This window comes from Haliotis asinina, chromosome 1 (assembly GCF_037392515.1).
Source record: "Haliotis asinina isolate JCU_RB_2024 chromosome 1, JCU_Hal_asi_v2, whole genome shotgun sequence".
NCBI lineage: Eukaryota > Metazoa > Mollusca > Gastropoda > Lepetellida > Haliotidae > Haliotis > Haliotis asinina.
Window position 1 is genome coordinate 62022248 of NC_090280.1, and position 20599 is coordinate 62042846.

At 39.5% G+C, this 20599-nt stretch overlaps 1 protein-coding gene across 1 annotated transcript; it reads right to left on the reverse strand.

Moving 5' to 3' along the window:
• Window positions 1-276: 276 nt before the first annotated feature.
• Window positions 277-19737, reverse strand: LOC137295717 (THO complex subunit 6 homolog). Its single transcript, XM_067827238.1, has 14 exons — window positions 19659-19737; window positions 16933-17048; window positions 14962-15026; window positions 14527-14581; window positions 12076-12127; window positions 11606-11643; window positions 9193-9241; window positions 6669-6746; window positions 6307-6409; window positions 5054-5106; window positions 4782-4850; window positions 4075-4188; window positions 2534-2662; window positions 277-1175 (listed from the first exon to the last, which is right to left on the reverse strand). Exons 1-14 carry the CDS (start codon window positions 19701-19703, stop codon window positions 1089-1091), a joined length of 1053 nt encoding a protein of 350 aa, XP_067683339.1. The 5' UTR covers window positions 19704-19737; the 3' UTR covers window positions 277-1088.
• Between the last annotated feature and the right edge of the window lie 862 nt (window positions 19738-20599).

Sequence of the window (20599 nt, forward strand, 5' to 3'; positions counted from 1 at the left end):
ATATGAGAATTCTCAACAGATTGTCTGTAGTTTGTACATACTGAGTGAGTGAAAGTTGTTTTTACCACATCAGCAATTTTGCCGCTATTCACAGCAAAAAGAATGTTTTATGTTGCAATATTTTAAGGATACAAATAACAGGGATCGTGAAATTCTCAGGCAAATAACTCACATTCAAGGGTAAAGCCAGACTATTGAGATAAAATTCTATATTCTCTCACACAATTTTGATTTCTGTGATTGTGCAGATGGAAAGGGTAAAGGAAAAAACACATCACAAAGCTAATCACTGAGGATTTATTATGTTCACTTTTTATTTCATTTGTGTTGGTTACAGTTAAAACCATTTTGACCTGAAATTTCTATTCCTGTGGTTGAAAGAAATATTTTAGTCATAGTTGTTGTAGATTCAGTGGAGCAAGATGTCCATAACCACCAAGTTAACAGATTGTTTTGTTATAATGTCACACACCATTTTTAAAGGAACAGTGAGGATGATAGTTCACTTATCTAATCATAAAACCAGATTTGGACAGCTTTGTTTCTGGTCTTGCCATCTATAAAAATCTAATATCAGGTAATTTCTTTTTGTCAAAACAAAGACAACATGTAAATCCGTACTATGAAATGTGTTACAAATGTGGAAGCAAGAAAATGAAATTATGATCACATGTACGACAGTGAATAATGATGTAGACAACAAACATTTACATGGACAAGGCTAAGAGAAATGTCACCTGTAACAGTGTTCTGAATTTTCAGGGTTTGTTCATGAGTAGAGCTACAGGGCAGTCAAATGGGCGTAGAAACGGAATGCATTGTTTTGTTAAATATCGGAAACAGTCAGATCAGCAATTCAACATCATGGTTATTGAACGCCATATTTTCTTCCCTTGTCATCCCCGTTTACAATGTGAGGTTTTAACACAAGCACTAGATGTTTCAAGTGTATGTTTTGAAAGACAATTTGATCACTGTTTTGATGGTGGTCAGTTCTAAAACCGGATTGCCCAAATTTTAAGAGTGGGATGTGTACAGACTTTGTGCACTGTGTGCTTGCCCTTTCTGTCTTCTGTCCATGTTGTCTATTATGTCTTGAACTTAAGAGAGAAAGCTTTGTATCCAAAGTTAGTGCAGACATCTATCATGGCACTGCTGCCCCCAACACTGAGCACCTGGAAACAAGGGAGAGAGGTTAGGCCACATGTGTCCACTGACATTATGTCTGATGCTCCAGTCAGACTGGGAACAACACTGGGCACCTGGAAACAAGGGAGAGAGGTTAGATTAGGTGTGTCCATCTATAATGCGGTGGTAATGAATTCTTCAAAAGTTTGCAATGTTTAGGTCACAGACACCTTCGTTTGTTTTCTGCCATAGTCTAATCAAAATTAGGCTTAGAAACTATTAAACATGGCATCTTAGAAAAGAAATACAGTTCGTTCTACCACCATCCATAGTGTAATAAAGCACACTTTCGCCCTGATCTCGTGCTTTAACAATAATAGTTCAGGGCAAAAGTGTGCATTATTACACTACATGGTGGTAGAATGAACTGTATTTATTAATCATGAAACATCATGCCAAAAGTATTATTTATCTTCGTAAAAATAGTTAATGTCTTGGTAAACAGAATTAGAAACTTGTTAATTGTGAATAAATATGTTTAGGATTATTTCAAAATCTTAGCAAAGTGTATTATTCAAAATTTGAGCCACAATATTTCAAAAGGGTTTTTTCCTGGCAATGATCATGATGGGTATCCTCAGCGTGAAAAAACACATCCACAAACATTACCTCAACATCTCCATCCACACACCAAAACACTGACTCTGTACTCACCCACTTGCATTCATGTTAATAGACATTCTATGATATATGATCAAGAAAAGAAAGCAAAGGTTTTCACATTTGTCAGTAACCTCTGTTTCAAAGTCTCAGGTTGTGTTAACCATAACTTCTTTTAGAGGCTATCTATATTGGACAAATATTGAAAGATACTAATATATCATGGATCCACAACTTATTTTTACAGTGTCTGTTGTTTGCTTAATAACCTTGTTAAAACCTACACTACGATGTAATACAGAGGCTGTTCATCCATATATTGTCATCCTCAGGTGTGTTATACAGAAAACCCTACAGTAAGAAGGGGAATAACTCTGTCTAAAAATCATCACATTAAGAATTACTGGCAAACAAGATGTTGGACCGGCATAGAGAGTGCGTTTACGAGAAGTAGGCTGTGCATGTCAGTGAGCAAACCTACTGGGTTTGTGAAAGGTAGAGCAGATGCATGTGCAGTGCATACCTATGAAATTGATTCCACACGTAGTTGTACACACCTTGCTCAAGTGGTTAGTGTAGCACTTGATCACAGACAACGGGGGACCCTTCGCTGACAATTGGTAAGTGGGCGGCACTCATACAAGGTAATACAGGTCAACTGTCAGTTCCCTCAACTTATCCTTGTTTGCCAGTAGTTACTGAAGGAAAATACAAGCTTCTGACATAATCACTGATCTCGTCTCACCTTGTACTTGTCAGAGTTTTGGTTGATACTGACACTGAATACACTGGTTGGGGTACATGGCACCCCTTGCTTTAGTTCACCATTCAGGAACCAGTGGTTCACCATCGGCTGAGTTCCTCCCGATATCAGCTGAAACCACAACAAGCATTCTCACAAATTATCCCAATAAACTTAATAGTTTAAGATGAAGTTAAAAGTGCCTTCCCATGATGAAGCTTGGTGATTAATAAGAAAATCCAGTGACCAGTTCTTGAGATGTATCGTGTTGACAAGATTGACACTCAGGTGAACATGCTGAAATCATCAAAGTGTCTCCTTCAACATTAAGTGAAGGTCACCAAAATCTACTGGGCCTTGCACCTTCCCTAGATGAAGCTTGATGTTGAATGTGAAGAAAATTCAGAGAATGGTTCTTGAAGTATCTCACTGACAAGCTTAACATGCAGCTTAACATGCTGAAATCTTCAAAGTGTCACCATGACCTTGAAAATTAAGTGAAGGTCACCAAAATCGACTGGGCACCTTCCCTAGAATAAGTTTGGTGTTGAATATGAAGAAAATTCTGGGAAAGGTTCTTGAGATACCTCACAGACAAGGGTAAAAGGTAAAAAAGTCCCCTTGTGACCTTGAAATGAAGGTAAAGGTCACCGAACCTGACTGAGACCTGTCTTTTACTATGATGAACCTAGGTACCAAATATGAAAAGAATCTAGTGAATGGTTCTTAAGATATTCCAACTCATATGTACGGACAGACAGACGGAACCTAATACTACATACCCTGCTTCGCGCTTAACGCACGGTGGGGGATAACAAGCTTGTAGATACAATACCAATAAAAATGTAGATTTATACAGCCAGGGTATTGTCACTCACCCATGTCAAAACAATGTCAGCCATTGCGCTGACCACTGATGTGACCAGTGGTATCCAATACTTCCACAAAATACTATCACCAATCCTAAAAGAACCTATGATATGACTAGAGGTGTAATGGTACACTGTGCCATGGTTCAATACACATCGAGGTACACAGCTCTCAATATGGTATGGTTCAGTTCATTTAAATTAAAATTTAATAGGATAAACGTTTTTTTGTGGAAAGGCACTGTTGGTTTGGTTAAAATTCTGAGAAGAAATCTCCTTGCATATGGGACCCAAACAACAGTCCCTTACACAATTGCAGTCATCCAATCGAATTAGCATGAATTGTTGAGAAATGATTGAAATTGTCGCTATATGAAGATGTCAATCAAATTGCATGGAATATTCCTATTGACATTCCAAAAGTAATGTGCGCGACGTGATAAGATGATATTTTCCATACAAAACCCAAACGTACCATATTTTCAAAGTGAAATTTGGTGTACCAAACCCAAAACAAAACAGAACAAAATACCTTAGCATACCGTTTCAGCCCTAGATATCATCTTTAGGAGAAACACAATCTGAGTTCAATTCAATCTATGGCGAGTATTTACAAAAAAAAAAGACCCTAGGCATATGCACATTAGTTCAGTATGTATTCTGAATGGGACTTACTGTGTCATCATGGAATCGGGCGAAGGTCTGACAAACACCTGGTGTGTTGAATGTTGTGGTTGGCTGCAAGGACCTCATGTGCCACATCGCCAACTTCGGTCCACCACCACACACCTGGAAACCACATCAGATTTAGGGGTTAAAACATCATCCTTGTATCTACAACTAACACCCAGTAATCACACTGACAAGACCCTAGAATTAGAATGTGATCCAGTTCATATTAGCCATTGAGTGCATTGCATTTAACATCGTTTTAAACAGTATTTCAGTACATCGTGCACCCATTAAGATGTGGGTGGAGAGTGATCATCAGCTTATAAGAAGCTTCAGTTGCTGATGAGTGAGTGAGTGAGTGAGTGAGTGAGTGAGTGAGTGAGTGAGTGAGTGAGTGAGTGAGTGAGTGAGTGAGTGAGTGAGTGAGTGAGTGAGTGAGTCTTACGCCACACTCAGCCTGACCACCAGTCGCCTCATACGACAAACATAGTCACCTCTCATGGCAAGCATGGTTTGCTGAAGGCCTATTCTACCACGGGACCTTCACAGGTCTCCAATTCCGAAGGTACTAGTGGAACATTATACTCAGTACATAAATGAATATGGTCTCAATTCATTTTCATCAGCATCAAAGCTTTGGACATCATATATTTGGAAAAAGTTAATGACAGGAGTTAACACAGGTTGATGATGTTGTCATGGAAACTTACCATCCAGTCTTCTCCAGAGTCTAATGTCACACAGCCAAGCCATCTGCCCATCTCCGGTCGACTACACATCTACAACAAGTTAACATGGCGACAGTTAGTGACCATGGTCACTAACCATGGCAAAGTCTGTGACTACAGTTACACAAACTGTAGATCTGCATTTGACATTACTTCTGTCATGGTAACCGTGATGACAGGCACACACACCAGACCATTCCAGCAGACTACATGTGTACAACATGTAACTTTGGTAACGTACAAGATCTTCTTACCTCATGTTTGTAAGGTTCAAGTATGTGGACAGATTCACCAGGCGATCGCAGATCTGAATATTAAAAAAAAATTCAGCACAGGTGATTCATCAGCCATACTTTAGGACTTACATGATTCTCAGTTTTTTATTGTGTTCCAAGAATGTGTTTTTTATAATAATAACTTTACATTGATTAACATTTCAATATTACGAGTCACAAAAGCTAAAAGCGCTGAGTGTGATTTGAACTCAAATCCAGATATTGAGAGAGTGGGCTGACGACCTGCAATAGGAGTTCTGACCCTTTGTTCGTGTTTTTGCATATGCTGCTTAAAAAAAGGACCGAGAAGCAGTTACATCTTTGTCTTCCGCCATTGCTTTTGCTGGATTTCTCCAGAAAGGAATGACAAATATATAACAGGTTGTTTCTGAAATGTATAGGGGACTTACACACGACTTTGAAGACTGCTTTGGATTTACACGTGTCAGTCTGGTAAGATGGTCGGCTGACCTTCTCAACTCAATTTTCAGTCAGAACATCAAATGAATCAAGACTGCAGTAATTATAGACATTCAGTTGACATTTTAGATTAGTGAACTTGTAATAATGCATTAGAAATCTGTGCTGTCATTCATAGTAACCTTTTTCTTTGTGTATTCAACATTTCATGGCATTGAATATTTTATGCTTGTGAGTGTTCTATTTCACTGCTTTAAAGGGAATTCACAAATTCTTCAATGTACCAGTTGGACATGAATATTGACCTAGATCTTTCTATGCTTTGATCAATAATTCACGTCCCTCACATGTAACACTGCTTTGACCTGTAATTCACTTTACTCACGTGTGTAACACTGCCTTGATCAGTAATTCACATCCCTCAAATGTGTAACTCTGACCAGTACTTCACATCGCTCACATGTGTAACACTGCCTTGATCAGTAATTCAAGTCCACTGACTGTTTACCACTTTGATCAGTAATTCAAGTCCGTTGACTTTCTACCACTTTGATCAGTATTTGACTACCTTGCTTGAAACCATGACAGATGTAGGCTAGTGTATGTGCAGTGCATGATGATGGAATCGATTCCACGCATAGCTGCACCCTTGCTCTTAACACTCTCACATGCTTCACCAATCACACAAACTTGAACCTGGGGCCCCTTCGCTCGCAATGGCAAGCACCAGTGGGCATCACTCATACATATACATACGAGTCAATTGTCAGGGTGGTGCTCAACTTACCCTTGTTTGCCAGTAATATACCTACCCCATATTCTGACAGATCCATCCTCTGATGCAGAGAGACATTCCCGAGCCTCGTTTTTCAGACACAAATGATGGACATAGTCTTCATGACCGCTTAGAGTTTGCTGCAACAAGAACATCACAAAGTCTAAAATATATGCCTTTTCCCCTCCAGCTATGAAGTTGTAAAAGATGTAATTTTGGCTGTGATTTGCAGAAATCATGGTGAGATTGAAAAGTCACTTCAGAAACATTACTGAGAAAATATGCTGTACTCCAAGCATGCAATAATTGCCAGTGTTTACAAATTTTAATCAACATGTTCTATAAATAATCAGTTGAGAGGAAACAGTTTGGGTTTTTTTTTTGTCATCTTTGTGATACCTCCAGATTCCCGGTCTCCATGTCCCATACATGCACGTTGTTGTCACCACATCCTGCTATCAGCTTCTGACTGCCCTCCTGGACAACAACCAACATGCCTTGATTATGAAACAATGACTCAAAGCAGAGTTGAACACAACTAGCTCACCCACCTAACCCAGAGTGGAGATAAACCAAACTAACTACCCACCTCAACCAGAGAAGAGTTCAACCCATCTAACTCGCCCACTTCACACAAAGTAGAGTTGACCCCAACTAACTCACCCACCTGACCCAAAGTGGAGATGAACCCAAATACCTCACTTGAAGCAGATCTGAACCCAACCAGTGTTCTAAATACCTGCTTGCCACTAGCAAAAAAGGTGGCTGACCTTTGCTCGGGCCTGCATGGCTAGTGATGATTTAGGAACTGATTGTTTTCCCTGACAATCCTGACTTGCTAATTTTAGCAACAACATCATCCTCAAAAACATAAACAAATAGTCAGATACAGGTTATTACAAATAACGATCTAAATCGTAAGTAGTAACACCATTGGTTAGTTCTGTAATGCTAGAGTATGACCCCTGTGATTCACCACTGGTTGAAAGCAAAACCCAGATGGCTATGGAGGCTTCTCCAACCCCAGGAATCTGAGAAAGTCAGAGATGATGAGCAGACAGATTTACATGCATATGAGGCAGAGGATGATGAGGCCTAAACAGTTCAAGTTTCTGACTGTGACAGCTACTATGGTAGTGAGGCAGAGGTTGGTGAGGCCCTGACTGTGACAGCTACTATGGTAGTGAGGCAGAGGATGATGAGGCCTAAACAGTTCAAGTTTCTGACTGTGACAGCTACTATGGTAGTGAGGCAGAGGTTGGTGAGGCCCTGACTGTGACAGCTACTATGGTAGTGAGGCAGAGGATGATGAGGCCTAAACAGTTCAAGTTTCTGACTGTGACAGCTACTATGGTAGTGAGGCAGAGGTTGGTGAGGCCTAAACAGTTCAAGTTTCTGACTGTGACAGCTACTATGGTAGTGAGGCAGAGGATGGTGAGGCCCAAACAGCTCAAGTTTCTGACTGTGACAGCTACTATGGTAGTGAGGCAGAGGATGGTGAGGCCTAAACAGTTCAAGTTTCTGACTGTGACAGCTACTATGGTAGTGAGGCAGAGGATGGTGAGGCCTAAACAGCTCAAGTTTCTGACTGTGACAGCTACTATGGTAGTGAGGCAGAGGATGGTGAGGCCTAAAGAGTTCAAGTTTCTGACTGTGACAGCTGCTATGGTAGTGAGGCAGAGGATGGCGAGGCCCTGACTGTGACAGCTACTATGGTAGTGAGGCAGAGGATGACGAGGCCTAAACAGTTCAAGTTTCTGACTATGACAGCTGCTATGGTAGTGAGGCAGAGGATGGTGAGGCCCAAACAGCTCAAGTTTCTGACTGTGAAAGCTACTATGGTAGTGAGGCAGAGGATGGTGAGGCCCAAACAGCTCAAGTTTCTGACTGTGACAGCTGCTATGGTAGTGAGGCAGAGGATGGTGAGGCCTAAACAGTTCAAGTTTCTGACTGTGACAGCTACTATGGTAGTGAGGCAGAGGATGGTGAGGCCCAAACAGCTCAAGTTTCTGACTGTGACAGCTACTATGGTAGTGAGGCAGAGGATGGTGAGGCCTAAACAGTTCAAGTTTCTGACTGTGACAGCTACTATGGTAGTGAGGCAGAGGATGGTGAGGCCTAAACAGTTCAAGTTTCTGACTGTGACAGCTGCTATGGTAGTGAGGCAGAGGATGGTGAGGCCCAAACAGCTCAAGTTTCTGACTGTGAAAGCTACTATGGTAGTGAGGCAGAGGATGGTGAGGCCCAAACAGCTCAAGTTTCTGATTGTGAAAGCTACTATGGTAGTGATGGCAACAGCTCAGATCCTTCCAGTGATGATGTCTTAAGTCCTAAAGATCATTTAACATGAAGATAATATGCCCCACCATGCGCCGTGCACATTTGTCTTTTCAGGAGCAGATCTTAAAACTGTTCAATATTTCTTCACTAAACTTGGCACACAGATAGGTCTGGTGGTGTATCGGTGCCTTTTGGTAGTTTCAGAATTCTGAATTAAATAATTCTGGCATTTCCATAGCAACAAGGTTTACTTTGTATGGCTATTCTTAGAGTCTGTCCCATCAATGTCAGAGGCTCAGAGTTAATAGTCTGAAACAATCAATTTGTGAAATGAAAGTTTGAACTGTTCTCATATGTTCTCTTTATTGTCTATCATGAATTACTCGAGCCAGTAAGGTGTCTGAACGGCCAGTGACATTTTTGGGTCACTAGCCCTGCTGGCTCATCCACCTCACCCAAAGCAGAGTTGAACCCAAATACCTCACCCATCAGACCCAACCCAGAGTTGAACCAAACTACCTCACCCAAATGACCTAAACCAGTGTTGAACCCAGCTACCACACAACTGAATCAAAGTGGAGTCGAACCCAACACTCACTCACTCACTCACCCATTCATTCACTCAGCCCTGACGACTACCCACCTGCTGGTCCATCACTATGGAGTTAACTTCTGGGTTGGTAAACACCCCTCTGAAATAAAGTAAGCACGTATAATTATCATAATAACAATAATGATCAACAGAAAGCAAAGATATGCTCATGTCATGTATAAACATGACAGAGGAACCCAGTTATCATAATATAATCAGTAGTTGTCTAGATACTCTGCAAAATTCCATTTACATGAGATAGCGGTTTTCCCTTACGATAATAACAAAAATCGATGAAAAGAAGGATTAAAAATACAGTCAGACCTTTATAAAAAATGTTCGGATAGTGAAACATTCATACTGCTGAAACCACAACATATGCACCAAGTTACTTCCCCTTAATATCTCTCCTTACTATTGATACATGAGGAAATCAAAACAAAACATCAGAGACAATCACAGGATTTAATACACACTGTTTCACTCACACATTCGACTTACAAAAGTAGTCTTTAATGGTGGGCTGCTGCAAAGGTTGTTTTAAAGAATTGAGCATGCCCATTGCTTTATCTGCATTTTCGAAGTCACCCTGGCACTCGTAATACATAATATTACTGCAGTATGAATAATACCAGCATTAATCGGTTGAATACAGGATGTAGTGTTGGGTGGAAGGAAGTGTACTTTGACATTCGTCAGCTTCACAGGTTTGCAACTGTGGGTGGCTGTGTTGTTCACGAGAAGTATGACGCACGGCCATCTGACTTACACTGTCTATCAAAAATTCTAAGAGTGAGTGAGTGAGTGAGTTTGGTTTTACGCCGCTTTTAGCAATATTCCAGCAATATCACGGCGGGGGACACCAGAAAATGGGCCTCACACATTGTACCCATGTGGGGAATCGAACCCGGGTCTCCAGCGTGACGAGCGAACGCTTTAACCACTAGGCTACCCCACCGCCCCAAAAGTTTGCAGAACATGTCACAGGTCATCCACGCCTTCATGTTTCTTAATTTGATAACGAAATTTGAAGCGGTAAAGCCAACCACAAGAATAACCAAAATCACTGATTCCTAATTTTGAACCCAATTCCAGGCCTGTCTCAGTTAACATGTGTTCATTTCTGTCATTTAAAGATAAAGTGCTTCCTCTAATTTGGCATGTTTAGCATTTCATTCCCTTATGAGAGATGGAGAATCTTCCGAAATATTTATCCACTTATCCTTACTTTTCCAAATATCCGAAAGAGTAGTTCTGCCAACAGAATGACCGAATTCTTCACCAAAATGTTTACTTAAAAAATTGAAACTGGCTTTTGGATTTCTTCTTTGTATAGGCAAATCTCTTTTTTTTGAGCATCAGTAATTTTGAAGCACTTACGCTTAGCAGGCTGGTTAGCCATAGTGAAAACGCATTGCTTTGTGAAATGTTTACCCGTATTTCTAGTGGAATATTTTAACAACACATATTGACACTTCTCACTCAGTTTATTTGGAGTAAAAGGTGTTAAAGGTTAACCACAAAACTGGACTGGTCAGGCTTTATGATGAAGGGATTAAAGGGACGAGTCACTGAGTCACTAAACAAGCAACATGTCACTTTGGGTGGACCAGTCAGCAGCGCGGTCAACTTCAATTGTTCAGATTAACGCAGCTGTTTACAACTTAATTCGTCCAATCCGTTCCGATTGACCTGGAAACTGAATTATTGGTCTGACAAGGTGTCGATTATGTAGAATATATAGGGGGGATGATTTGGTGTCCAGTGAGTAGCATTCGGAAGTTGGTGGATTTGGATTAATGAGGACCAGATTACCGCGGCCTGACAGTAATTATCAATTGTGAAAAAAAACCAAATTGTATTAATCTTGATTTTGCTGTTTTAGTACAACACACTTGAATGAAGTAAACTAGCCATTACATATTCACGATCAAACATGCACAACTGCGTAAAGCTATGCATATTGTATTGATAGTTTTGTATTCATCACTTCGTTACATATTACTGTAACCTGTCTATGAATAACTCTTAAAACTCATCATATTAAAAATGTATGTATTTCGATTATAATTGATAATCGTTCACAAGTTGATAGTGGATTTTGTTTCCGAATCCCAAAACTATCATGAGTGTCTGTAAACAATTGGCAGTCCACAAACGTCCAGACAATCAAGAACATAGATTCATGCAAGTTGGGACATCATGACATGTGATTACTAAGTCTCCCAGCCTTACCACAGGAACTATTTACAACCGTTGCCATGGAAATACTTACCCAGCATTTCCCTGGGTAGATGGCAAGCTCTCATGTCACAGTACAAAGATGCTATTCTAGTCTTAGAGATATATCACAAATTATGACATGAAGACACTTGTGAGAAATGAAAATGATATTCTACTTAATAACTATAACATTAAATTTTAAAAAAAAAACATTTAACATAACACAAATTGATATACCTACTTTTTGGGCAGAGAAAATGACCAGGTGATTTTAGGAGCCTGAAACGTACAACAATACATGACTCAATACATTACCGCAAATCTCAGGTTTAAGTGAATGAGTGAGTGAGTTTAGTTTTACACTGCACTCAGCAATATTCCAGCTATATGTCGGTGGTCTGTAAATAAGTAAGTCTTGACCAGACAATCCAGTGATCAACAGCATGAGCATCAATCTGCTCAACTGGGAGTCGATGATGTATGTCAACCAAGTCAGGGAGTCTGACCAGCAGATCCTGTTAGTCGCTTCTTACAACAAGCATAGTCACCTTTTATGGTCTCAGGTTTGAAGTACAAATGAAACATATTATTTGATTCATTTCATTTCCCCCATTATTTCATGAAGTAAAATCATAAACATTAACTTTAAAAAATATCTATATAAAAGAAAAGGTATCTGAGACCCACAAGGTATGCCCAGTCCCACAATACCTTATTCAAGATGTCCGCCCACCTCCATGCACATATATCTCCTTCCCCAGCACTAGGAAAAAAGAGAATTAGTAAGAAAACCTGGAAGTACAATACTGAGATTGGCAAAGACAGATTTGGACCAGTCATTCAAGTAGAAAACAATCAATCAACTATTAGATTTTCATCTGGCTACTTTTAAATAAATGCCTACGTACTAGCTCTGAAAGGCAATGTTCAATGTAAACTACACTAAGTCATATATAATACACCAGGCACACACCTAAACCCATGTCACTGAATCAAAACCCATGTCTCAGCTAGAGTTTCTTCCCTTTATCATTACAAAAAAGACACGACTCTGGATTAAACAAATGATTAACATTTAATGTTTGTAAAGCTTATAAAATGACCAATAGCAAGCACAACAATACATGTAAATAAATTCAAGGCATTGCAAAGTCTCTTGTTGTTGATTTTCCAGGAACATTGTACAATGTCACAGTCACACCAAAAAGTCCTTCATGGTCATTTGTGTGTGTGTTACCTTTTTCATCGAATTCTAGACATCGATGATTTTACCCGAGTGATATCTCGTCTCTGATTGACTCGAAATAGGTCACCAGACTTTCCAGATAATTCTTTGCCTCTGTCGAACTCGGTGGCACCGGTGCTGGATCACTTTCCTCCTCCTCTTCCTGACAATCGTCAGTTGGTTGAACTATGTCAATGATTTCACTGTCCGTGAGTGGCTCGCATGTTGTTTCACTGTCTTCTTCGCGACATATTCTTCTGCACTCACAACATCCGATGAAGGAAATTCATTCAGGATGAGTCTCAGTTCTGACAATGCAATGTCATCTTCATTCACAAAATCTGAATCACCATCATGAGATATTATGTCCACATGCCTGTAGCAGTTCCTAATTCTTTTCACACTGACTTCATCCCAACTGGTTTTCACAAAGAGAAGTGAATGTCTCAAAGTCAGAGTCTGATTGCGTCCTTCCTCAGCACAGGTGATGTAATGCCTGATAAGCGACCTTTTGTATTAGGCCTTGAAAGTCCGAATTATGCCTGCATCCATTGGTTGAATGTGTGATATGGTATTTGCAATGTGATCGAAGCACATTTATGGCTTGCAGCAATGTCTAGAAGCAAAATCACTTTAAGTCCATGTGAACGCATCTGTCTGTCAAAAAATTTCAGCCAATCAGAAAAGAGCTCACTGGTCATCCACGCCTTTGAGTTATGTCGGTATCTCACGCACACTTCTGGATTAAAATCACGTCCGAAACATCGTGGTCTCCTTGCTTTACCGATCACAAATGGCTTAACTTTCACAGTTCCACTTGCATTCGCACACAATGCCACAGTTATTCTGTCTTTCGAACGTTTCACGCCAGCAGTGGCTTTAGTTACTAATGTGTAATTTGGTCCTAATCTGTAGAAAAGTCCCGTTTCATCAATGTTGAAAATTGTTTCGGCATCGTACTCGCTCAAAACTTTCTTCACTTCCTCTCTCCCCGCGAGGACTGCAGTCTTGTCGGCACTGGCTGCTTCTCCCTGGAGCACTTGCTTCGATATAGAGTGTCGAGATTTGAATCTGGCCAGCCATCCACGAGAGTACACGAAATCCGTAATTGACAACTTGTCACCGAAAGTCTTTAGCTTTTAAAATTAATATCTCGTCATTAACAGCTACATTCTTGCTGGTCATTTCGTTCATCCATAAAAAGAGCACCTCCTACATTTTCTGATGTTTGGCGTTTCTTGCTCGAGACAGGGCTGCGGAGTCTTCAGGAATGGTAAGCCATTTCTCCTTGCTCTTCAATATGTCCCTAATTGTAGATCTCCCCACTGAGTGTGCAAATATTTCACCAAAGTGTTTACTTAGGAAATCTAAACTTGCTTTAGGATGTTCTTCTTTATACCTTGCAATCTCTCTTTTCTCAAATGCGGTTATCTTGTTCCGTTTTCGCTTGGAAAGTTGACTCGCCATGTTTGCTGATACGTGTCGAACAAACTGTGAATGTACAGCATCTTCAGTCGGGAACTTTTAATGTCTCATTAAAACAACATCCCTTAATTGACATTTCTCAAAAGTTAACAAGAGTTCATCATGTCAACTCAATGTTTATTGTTCCCAATGACTGAGTGCAGTTACGAAAACATCGCCCGAGAAGCAAGGGAGGCGCTGTTACGGTTCGTGAACATGATTTACAGTGTCCGGACAATGAAGCAATTTACTGGTTACAGCTATTCATTGTCCGGTTCCGGAAACCGAATTTCCGGATTACCGAGGCAAATTATATAGGCATTAATTGGTAACAAGCTAAAATCTCCGGGAGACGAGACATCCGGATTATCAGTGTCCTGACTAACGAGGCTTCACTGTAGTCCAGTAAGATTATAAAAACTGCTACAGATGCATTCTCATCATCAATAATGAAGACACTTAACTGCACCAACCTTATGAGGAGATTGCTTGTGGAGGAAAGGCAATAAACAGCACCATCCTCGCTGGCTGAAGTAAAGAAAACATCGACATGTAGAGCCATTGTGTATAGTGGTATAGGATCTTTTGGATCCCTCGGGCTGGAATTCAGATAAATCATTGCATCAGACATATTTTTGTGATTCTAAAGAACAAAATGATGCAAGAAAAACATCAGCAATGGAGACACTGTCTGTACAGGTAGAGATTGAGCATCTTCTGCATCCAGTGGGTGGGTGGGGGTGGGGGCATTTCCTCTAACATTTGTACCAAACATGGTTCAGCATCCATGCCTCCAATAGCCTATGACTAGGTTTTCTTTATTAATTATTTATCCATTTTACCCATTTTACCACCAACTGCCCTGAATGCAATGTGAAAGTCAGTGGGTATATCAAACACAGACTTACCCTTGAATGTGAAGACTGGATTGTACGAGGCTTCATCAGCATCAGGAGAAAGACTAGAGGATAAACTGTAAGCATACAACAACATGCCATGAGATAGCACTGAGTGGACACGTCACAGGCCATGAGATATTACTTACTCGACATGTAACATGCCATGAGATAGCACTGAAACCACATGTAACATGCCATCAGATAGCACAGAGTCCACATGTAACATGTCATGAGATAGCACTAAGAGCACAGGTAACATGCCATGAGAGAGCACTGAGTGGACATATAACATGCCATGAGATATTACTGAGTGGACATGTAACATGCCATGAGATATTACTTACTCAACATGTAACATGCCATGAGATATTCTGAGTGGGCATCGAACATGCCATGAGATAGCACTGAGTGGACATGAGACAGCACTGAGTGGACATGTAACATGCCATGAGATAGCACTGAGTGAACATGTAACATGCCATGAGATAGCACTGAGTGGGCATCTAACATGCCATGAGATAGCACTAAGAGCACATTTAACATGCCATGAGAGAGCACTGAGTGGACATATAACATGCCATGAGATATTACTGAGTGGACATGTAACATGCCATGAGATATTACTTACTCGACATGTAACATGCCATGAGATAGTACTGAGTGAACATGTGACATGCCATGAGATAGCACTGAAACCACATGTAACATGCCATGAGATAGCACAGAGTGGACATGTAACATGCCATGAGATATTACTTACTTGACATGTAACATGCATGAGATATTACTGAGTGAACATGTAACATGCCATGAGATATTACAGAGTGAACATGTAACATGCCATGATATAGCAATGAATTCCACTGAGTACTTTAATCTGTACTGTTTGAAAACTGTTCCAGCATTTCGGTATGTTGTGCAAACCTGTTATTGAGTAATGAGTGAATATTTTACAACACTCTTAAAGATATTCCAGCAATGTCACAACAGGGGTCACCAGAAATAGGCTTCACACTTGTACCGATGTGGTGAATCAAACAGACATCTTCAGTGTGACAAGCAAATGCCTTAACCACTAGATTACCCCACTGACCGTTGTGGAAGTGGTTTACCATCCTTATGTCAAAAGTTTAATTGGATATAACCATTTTTAAGAATACTGATTAGTCCTGACCCTATCAATAATCTCTCAGGCAAGCAAGATCCGTCGATCAACCAATTATCTGATCGATCGCCCCAACACTAGTAATGCTTCTGTTCATGTCTGACATCGCTCCAACAAGACAAGGACTATGGCCACATCATACTCCTTTCAGGTGACATCTATAATGATTTATTGCAATGTGACTGGGAAAAGGAGTGCTTGCTCTGATGCAGAAAACCAACCTACTTGACACACAAATTACCTCAAATATGCTGTGAACTTAAAAGCTTGTGTCATTCTTCACATAACGCTACTGGGCCCTAAGTTCAGATAATCTAAGTTTGTAATTTGCTGTTGTTTACTTAGTTCACTATTTGCCAGTTTGATTGAGTGAGTGAGTTTAGTTTTACGCCGCTTTTTGGCAATATTCCAGCAATATCACGGTGGGGGACACCAGAAAATGGGCTTCGCATATTGTACCCATTTGGGGAATGGCATGACGAGCGAACGCTTTAACCACTTGGCTACCCCACCGCCCCATTTGCCAGTTAACTGCTAAGTGCTGAATAAATACCTGACCTGCCTTACCTTGTTTTTTATCATTATTAAACAATCACAGTCAACGTCTTGATACAAGTTCCATACTGAAGCTGACTCCCTAAAACTCCATGACTCCCTCTCATGACACCCAAGGAGTCATGATGACTCCTCAATTTTCATGTCTAGGGCAAAGACTGGAAAAGACATTTTAACATGTACTAGCTTGTCTGACTAAACTGTCTGACTACCCTGTCTGACCATCAATTACTACAACAACATGTGAAACAAATACTTACTTAAACACTGCAATCTGACCATAATTGTTGGCAGCCACAAGATATTTCCCACAAGGAGAGTAACACTGTGAGAAGACAGTTGTGTGGAGGAACTGGCGCACAGACAAGCCTCGGTCCTGAAATATACAATTTGAGCATGTTGAGGGGATAGTTACTTCATTGTGCAGACTAATGCTCTAGCTGTTGATCAATGGATTGTCTGGTCCACACTCGATTATTTACAGACCACTGCCATATCGCTGGAGTATTGCAGAGTGTGGGTTAAAATTTAACTCTGTATAAGTAATTTGGGGGGGCTGGCTAGAAAGACTTATCATCAGCAATGTTGTCAATGGAATCATTATAACTGATTATCAACTTGAAATTGTGGAATCATGAATATCATCCATGGATTATTGTGATGACATAATTTTTATATTTACTCAGTAAAAAACACAAAGTTATGTCTTTATTTATGGGCTGCTACTAAAGTATGTTCAGGACAGTGTTATGTTAATAATCCAAGCCAGCACATCACCACCCACTACTCATGTGAAAAATATTGATTTCTTTCAGATGTTAGAGGGATATTTGCCCAAAGTTATTGATTGATAATCAATTGATATTCATTTCACAATGGCAACATAACTACCTCCATGTTGATCACTTTACACTCATTCTCATTTCTCAATAAATGGGCGCATTTGACCATATCAAAAGCCGAAAAATAAAGCTAATTTTTATACTACCAAGGATTGACTTGGGCAGCGATATTATGATTTTTTCATATCAATTCCAATAAAATCACACTAAAATGTATTTGCAGCGATTTAAAATCGCATCCTGCTCACCAGTACAATTAGAAATAGTAAGGTGTTTAAATCTATTTTACTGAGAAGGGTTTTGTCACCATTTTGTTCTGTCAAACATATTCCCATTGCTTTGTAACTATTTTAAATCTTTGAAACATAACTTCCTGTGTGGAACTTCGAATGTAGTTACACATGGCTATATAAAACAAGCAGCGCTGCAAGGGGTATGATAAACTCTGAACTCTGTGCGACGCTATACAGAGTTGGTGTTCAAATGCCTACCAAAAAGCACCTGCTAACGAGACCATCTCATTCGATACAAAAGTTTTGAAAGACTACAAATGAAAATGAAGAAACAGCTGAAATGGTGAACTTGATAAAAACCAGAAAACAGACACCAGTGGTAATGCTGTAATTTATTGCAATTCATGATCGGTTGTCTTGAAGTTGCTTAAATACACATGACAATGTCTTATTTGTTGTTTATTCCTTTTCTTACAAATGATCATAAATAGTTAAATCTCTTAAGATTTGAAGAAAACTAATGTTTATGGTCCCTAGTAAGACTGTATCTCATATCTTTACTCAGCCATGTTTATCCCTGCCATAACTATGAGTTTATTTCAGTGTGGAGCATTTTGGACATAATATACAACAAGAGTTGGCAAGTAATCTTTGTTTTAAACACATTATTTTGTGACTCAAAGTAATGCTTCAAGTTTCCAAAAATGTAGCTAAGCAATGTATGTTACAGTGAAAGGGATTCTTCAATACACAAATTAGTATTAAACAAAATTCATTAAAGATATATTTTCCTCTTTCTTACCATAGTGGAGAATATTGTGGTGATGAAAAAAAACAAATAACTGTCATGAATATCAAACATGAGTTGCAGTTGAGACATCCAAAGGACACTTACCTTTTCAGCCAAGAACCATATTTGTGTAACATCAAACTACATTATGTGGTTTGTGTCATGTTCACTAAACATGCTAATAAATACAAATGTTTTCAATACAAATGAAGCCTTCGATGTGTTCATTTCTTAAATGGATTCACTGATCATGTATATACATGAAATGTAACATACATTATTGCCTTTGTGTCACAGTTCTGAAATAATGAATTCTCAAACAAATATTGCCTATTTCACTTCAACAGACACAACACATTAAGATAAGGTAAATGCAACATAAATCGTTTCAAGCAACTCTATTAATATTTTCAAATTCGTGACTTCGTAACATGTTTGACACTACATAATCCAACCATGATGCTCATTCATACCAGACATTTTAAAATGTTTATTTTAATGTGACTGAAACATGGAACTGTGCAATGAAATTTATATGGACAGTAAAGTATTATCTTGTCTTATCTCAAAGCCCAAATCGCTCACTTCCTCACATCTCCTAAAAGGATATTTCAACTCATTATGATTCCTCTCCATTTGCTTGAAACACATTTGAAATGCATGTTACCATCAAAAGCATTTCATAACATTAAAGATTATGAAAAGGATGTTTTGATACATTTGATTTAAATGTCTATGAATAACTGGATGCTCACACACACACACACACACACACTCAAGCTTTTACCTCGAAAGTTGATTAAATGACCATTGAAACTCTCGTGAAAAAGAGTGAAAATGAACTGTGCACCTCCATACCCACTCCTAATCACTAAAAGCTGTATCCGCCAATCCTTGTCGATATAAAACACATTTTACACAGTCTGACTCTGACCGGTCTCTGTTAAGTGAAAACAAGAACTGAGGTTTAGAAATTTAATTTATCATTCAACACATAATGAATTGAATATGCTGATAAAGTTACTCTAATTAGTATTAACTGCTACATGTCTTTGAAACCCACAACTCTGAGCATATAGAGATTATACTGACTGTTGCACAGTGTTATAGCATCAACTTACCTCTGTCGGCATATTGTTTACGTTTTGATTCCTGCCGCCATACATGTGCTGCGCGAACTTCCGGTAAAGGGAGGTAAATATATGTACCCTATTGGCTACACTGGTTACGTAACGACCCGAGACATACGTTCAGCGGCTTTTCGAGGAGTGTCTTCTCTCCCCTTATACAGGCCCCCTGTTCTGATCAATTGTGTGTAATACAAGAGAGCATATTGAACATGAGTTCCATCTTGTTGTTTGTCCTTTCATTAGGTTACTTTGTACTTAAGTACTAGGTATATACATTTTTCATTCATATTCTACGTGCTTCTCCCTAAAAGTCATCATCATACCCTTGTCATAAATTATGAACGGTCCCCAACAGAGATTATATCTCCGTTCTTTGACCTGTTGTCCGTTTTCAGGCTACATGTAGACGTTGTTTTGCATCTGTTGACATAACATTTTTTGTAGTCGTGTGTGAGTGAGTTTAGTTTTACGCCGCTTTTAGCAATATTCCAGCACTATCACGGCAGGGGGACACCACATATGGGCTTCATACATTACACACGGAAATCAAACCCGGGTCTTCAACCTAACGAGCGAACGCTGTAACCACTCGGCTCCCCAAACGCCCTTTTCAGATTTAAATAGCGACGACCTATCGTTGATCATGATCAATTAGAAAACTTGCCGACGATGGTGTAGCCAAGTGGTTAAAAGCGTTCGATTGTCATGTCGGTTCGATTCCCGATTACAACTATAGTTTGGCATGAAATGCACGTGGACACGGTTTGTTTTGGGTTTTTAATTGTTGTTTTTTTATGTTTTGTTTGTCGTTTTTTTTGTGTGTGTTTTTAAATAACACTTCATCCAATGATCCAATCGATCTCAAACTTTGAAAGTGGATGTTTTGTCGGATAACCTAATCAAATTGTAAATCACCGATTTTATGCTTTTGT

Coding starts and splice junctions, on each gene's coding strand:
- LOC137295717 (XM_067827238.1), bottom strand. CDS start 19,703: ATGTATGGCGGCAGGAATCAAAACGTAAACAATATGCCGACAGAG. Junction 12,128..14,526: donor ACAAGCAATCTCCTCATAAG/GTTGGTGCAGTT, acceptor CTTTTTTCCTAG/TGCTGGGGAAGGAGATATAT. Junction 2,663..4,074: donor CCCGATTCCATGATGACACA/GTAAGTCCCATT, acceptor TTGTGGTTTCAG/CTGATATCGGGAGGAACTCA.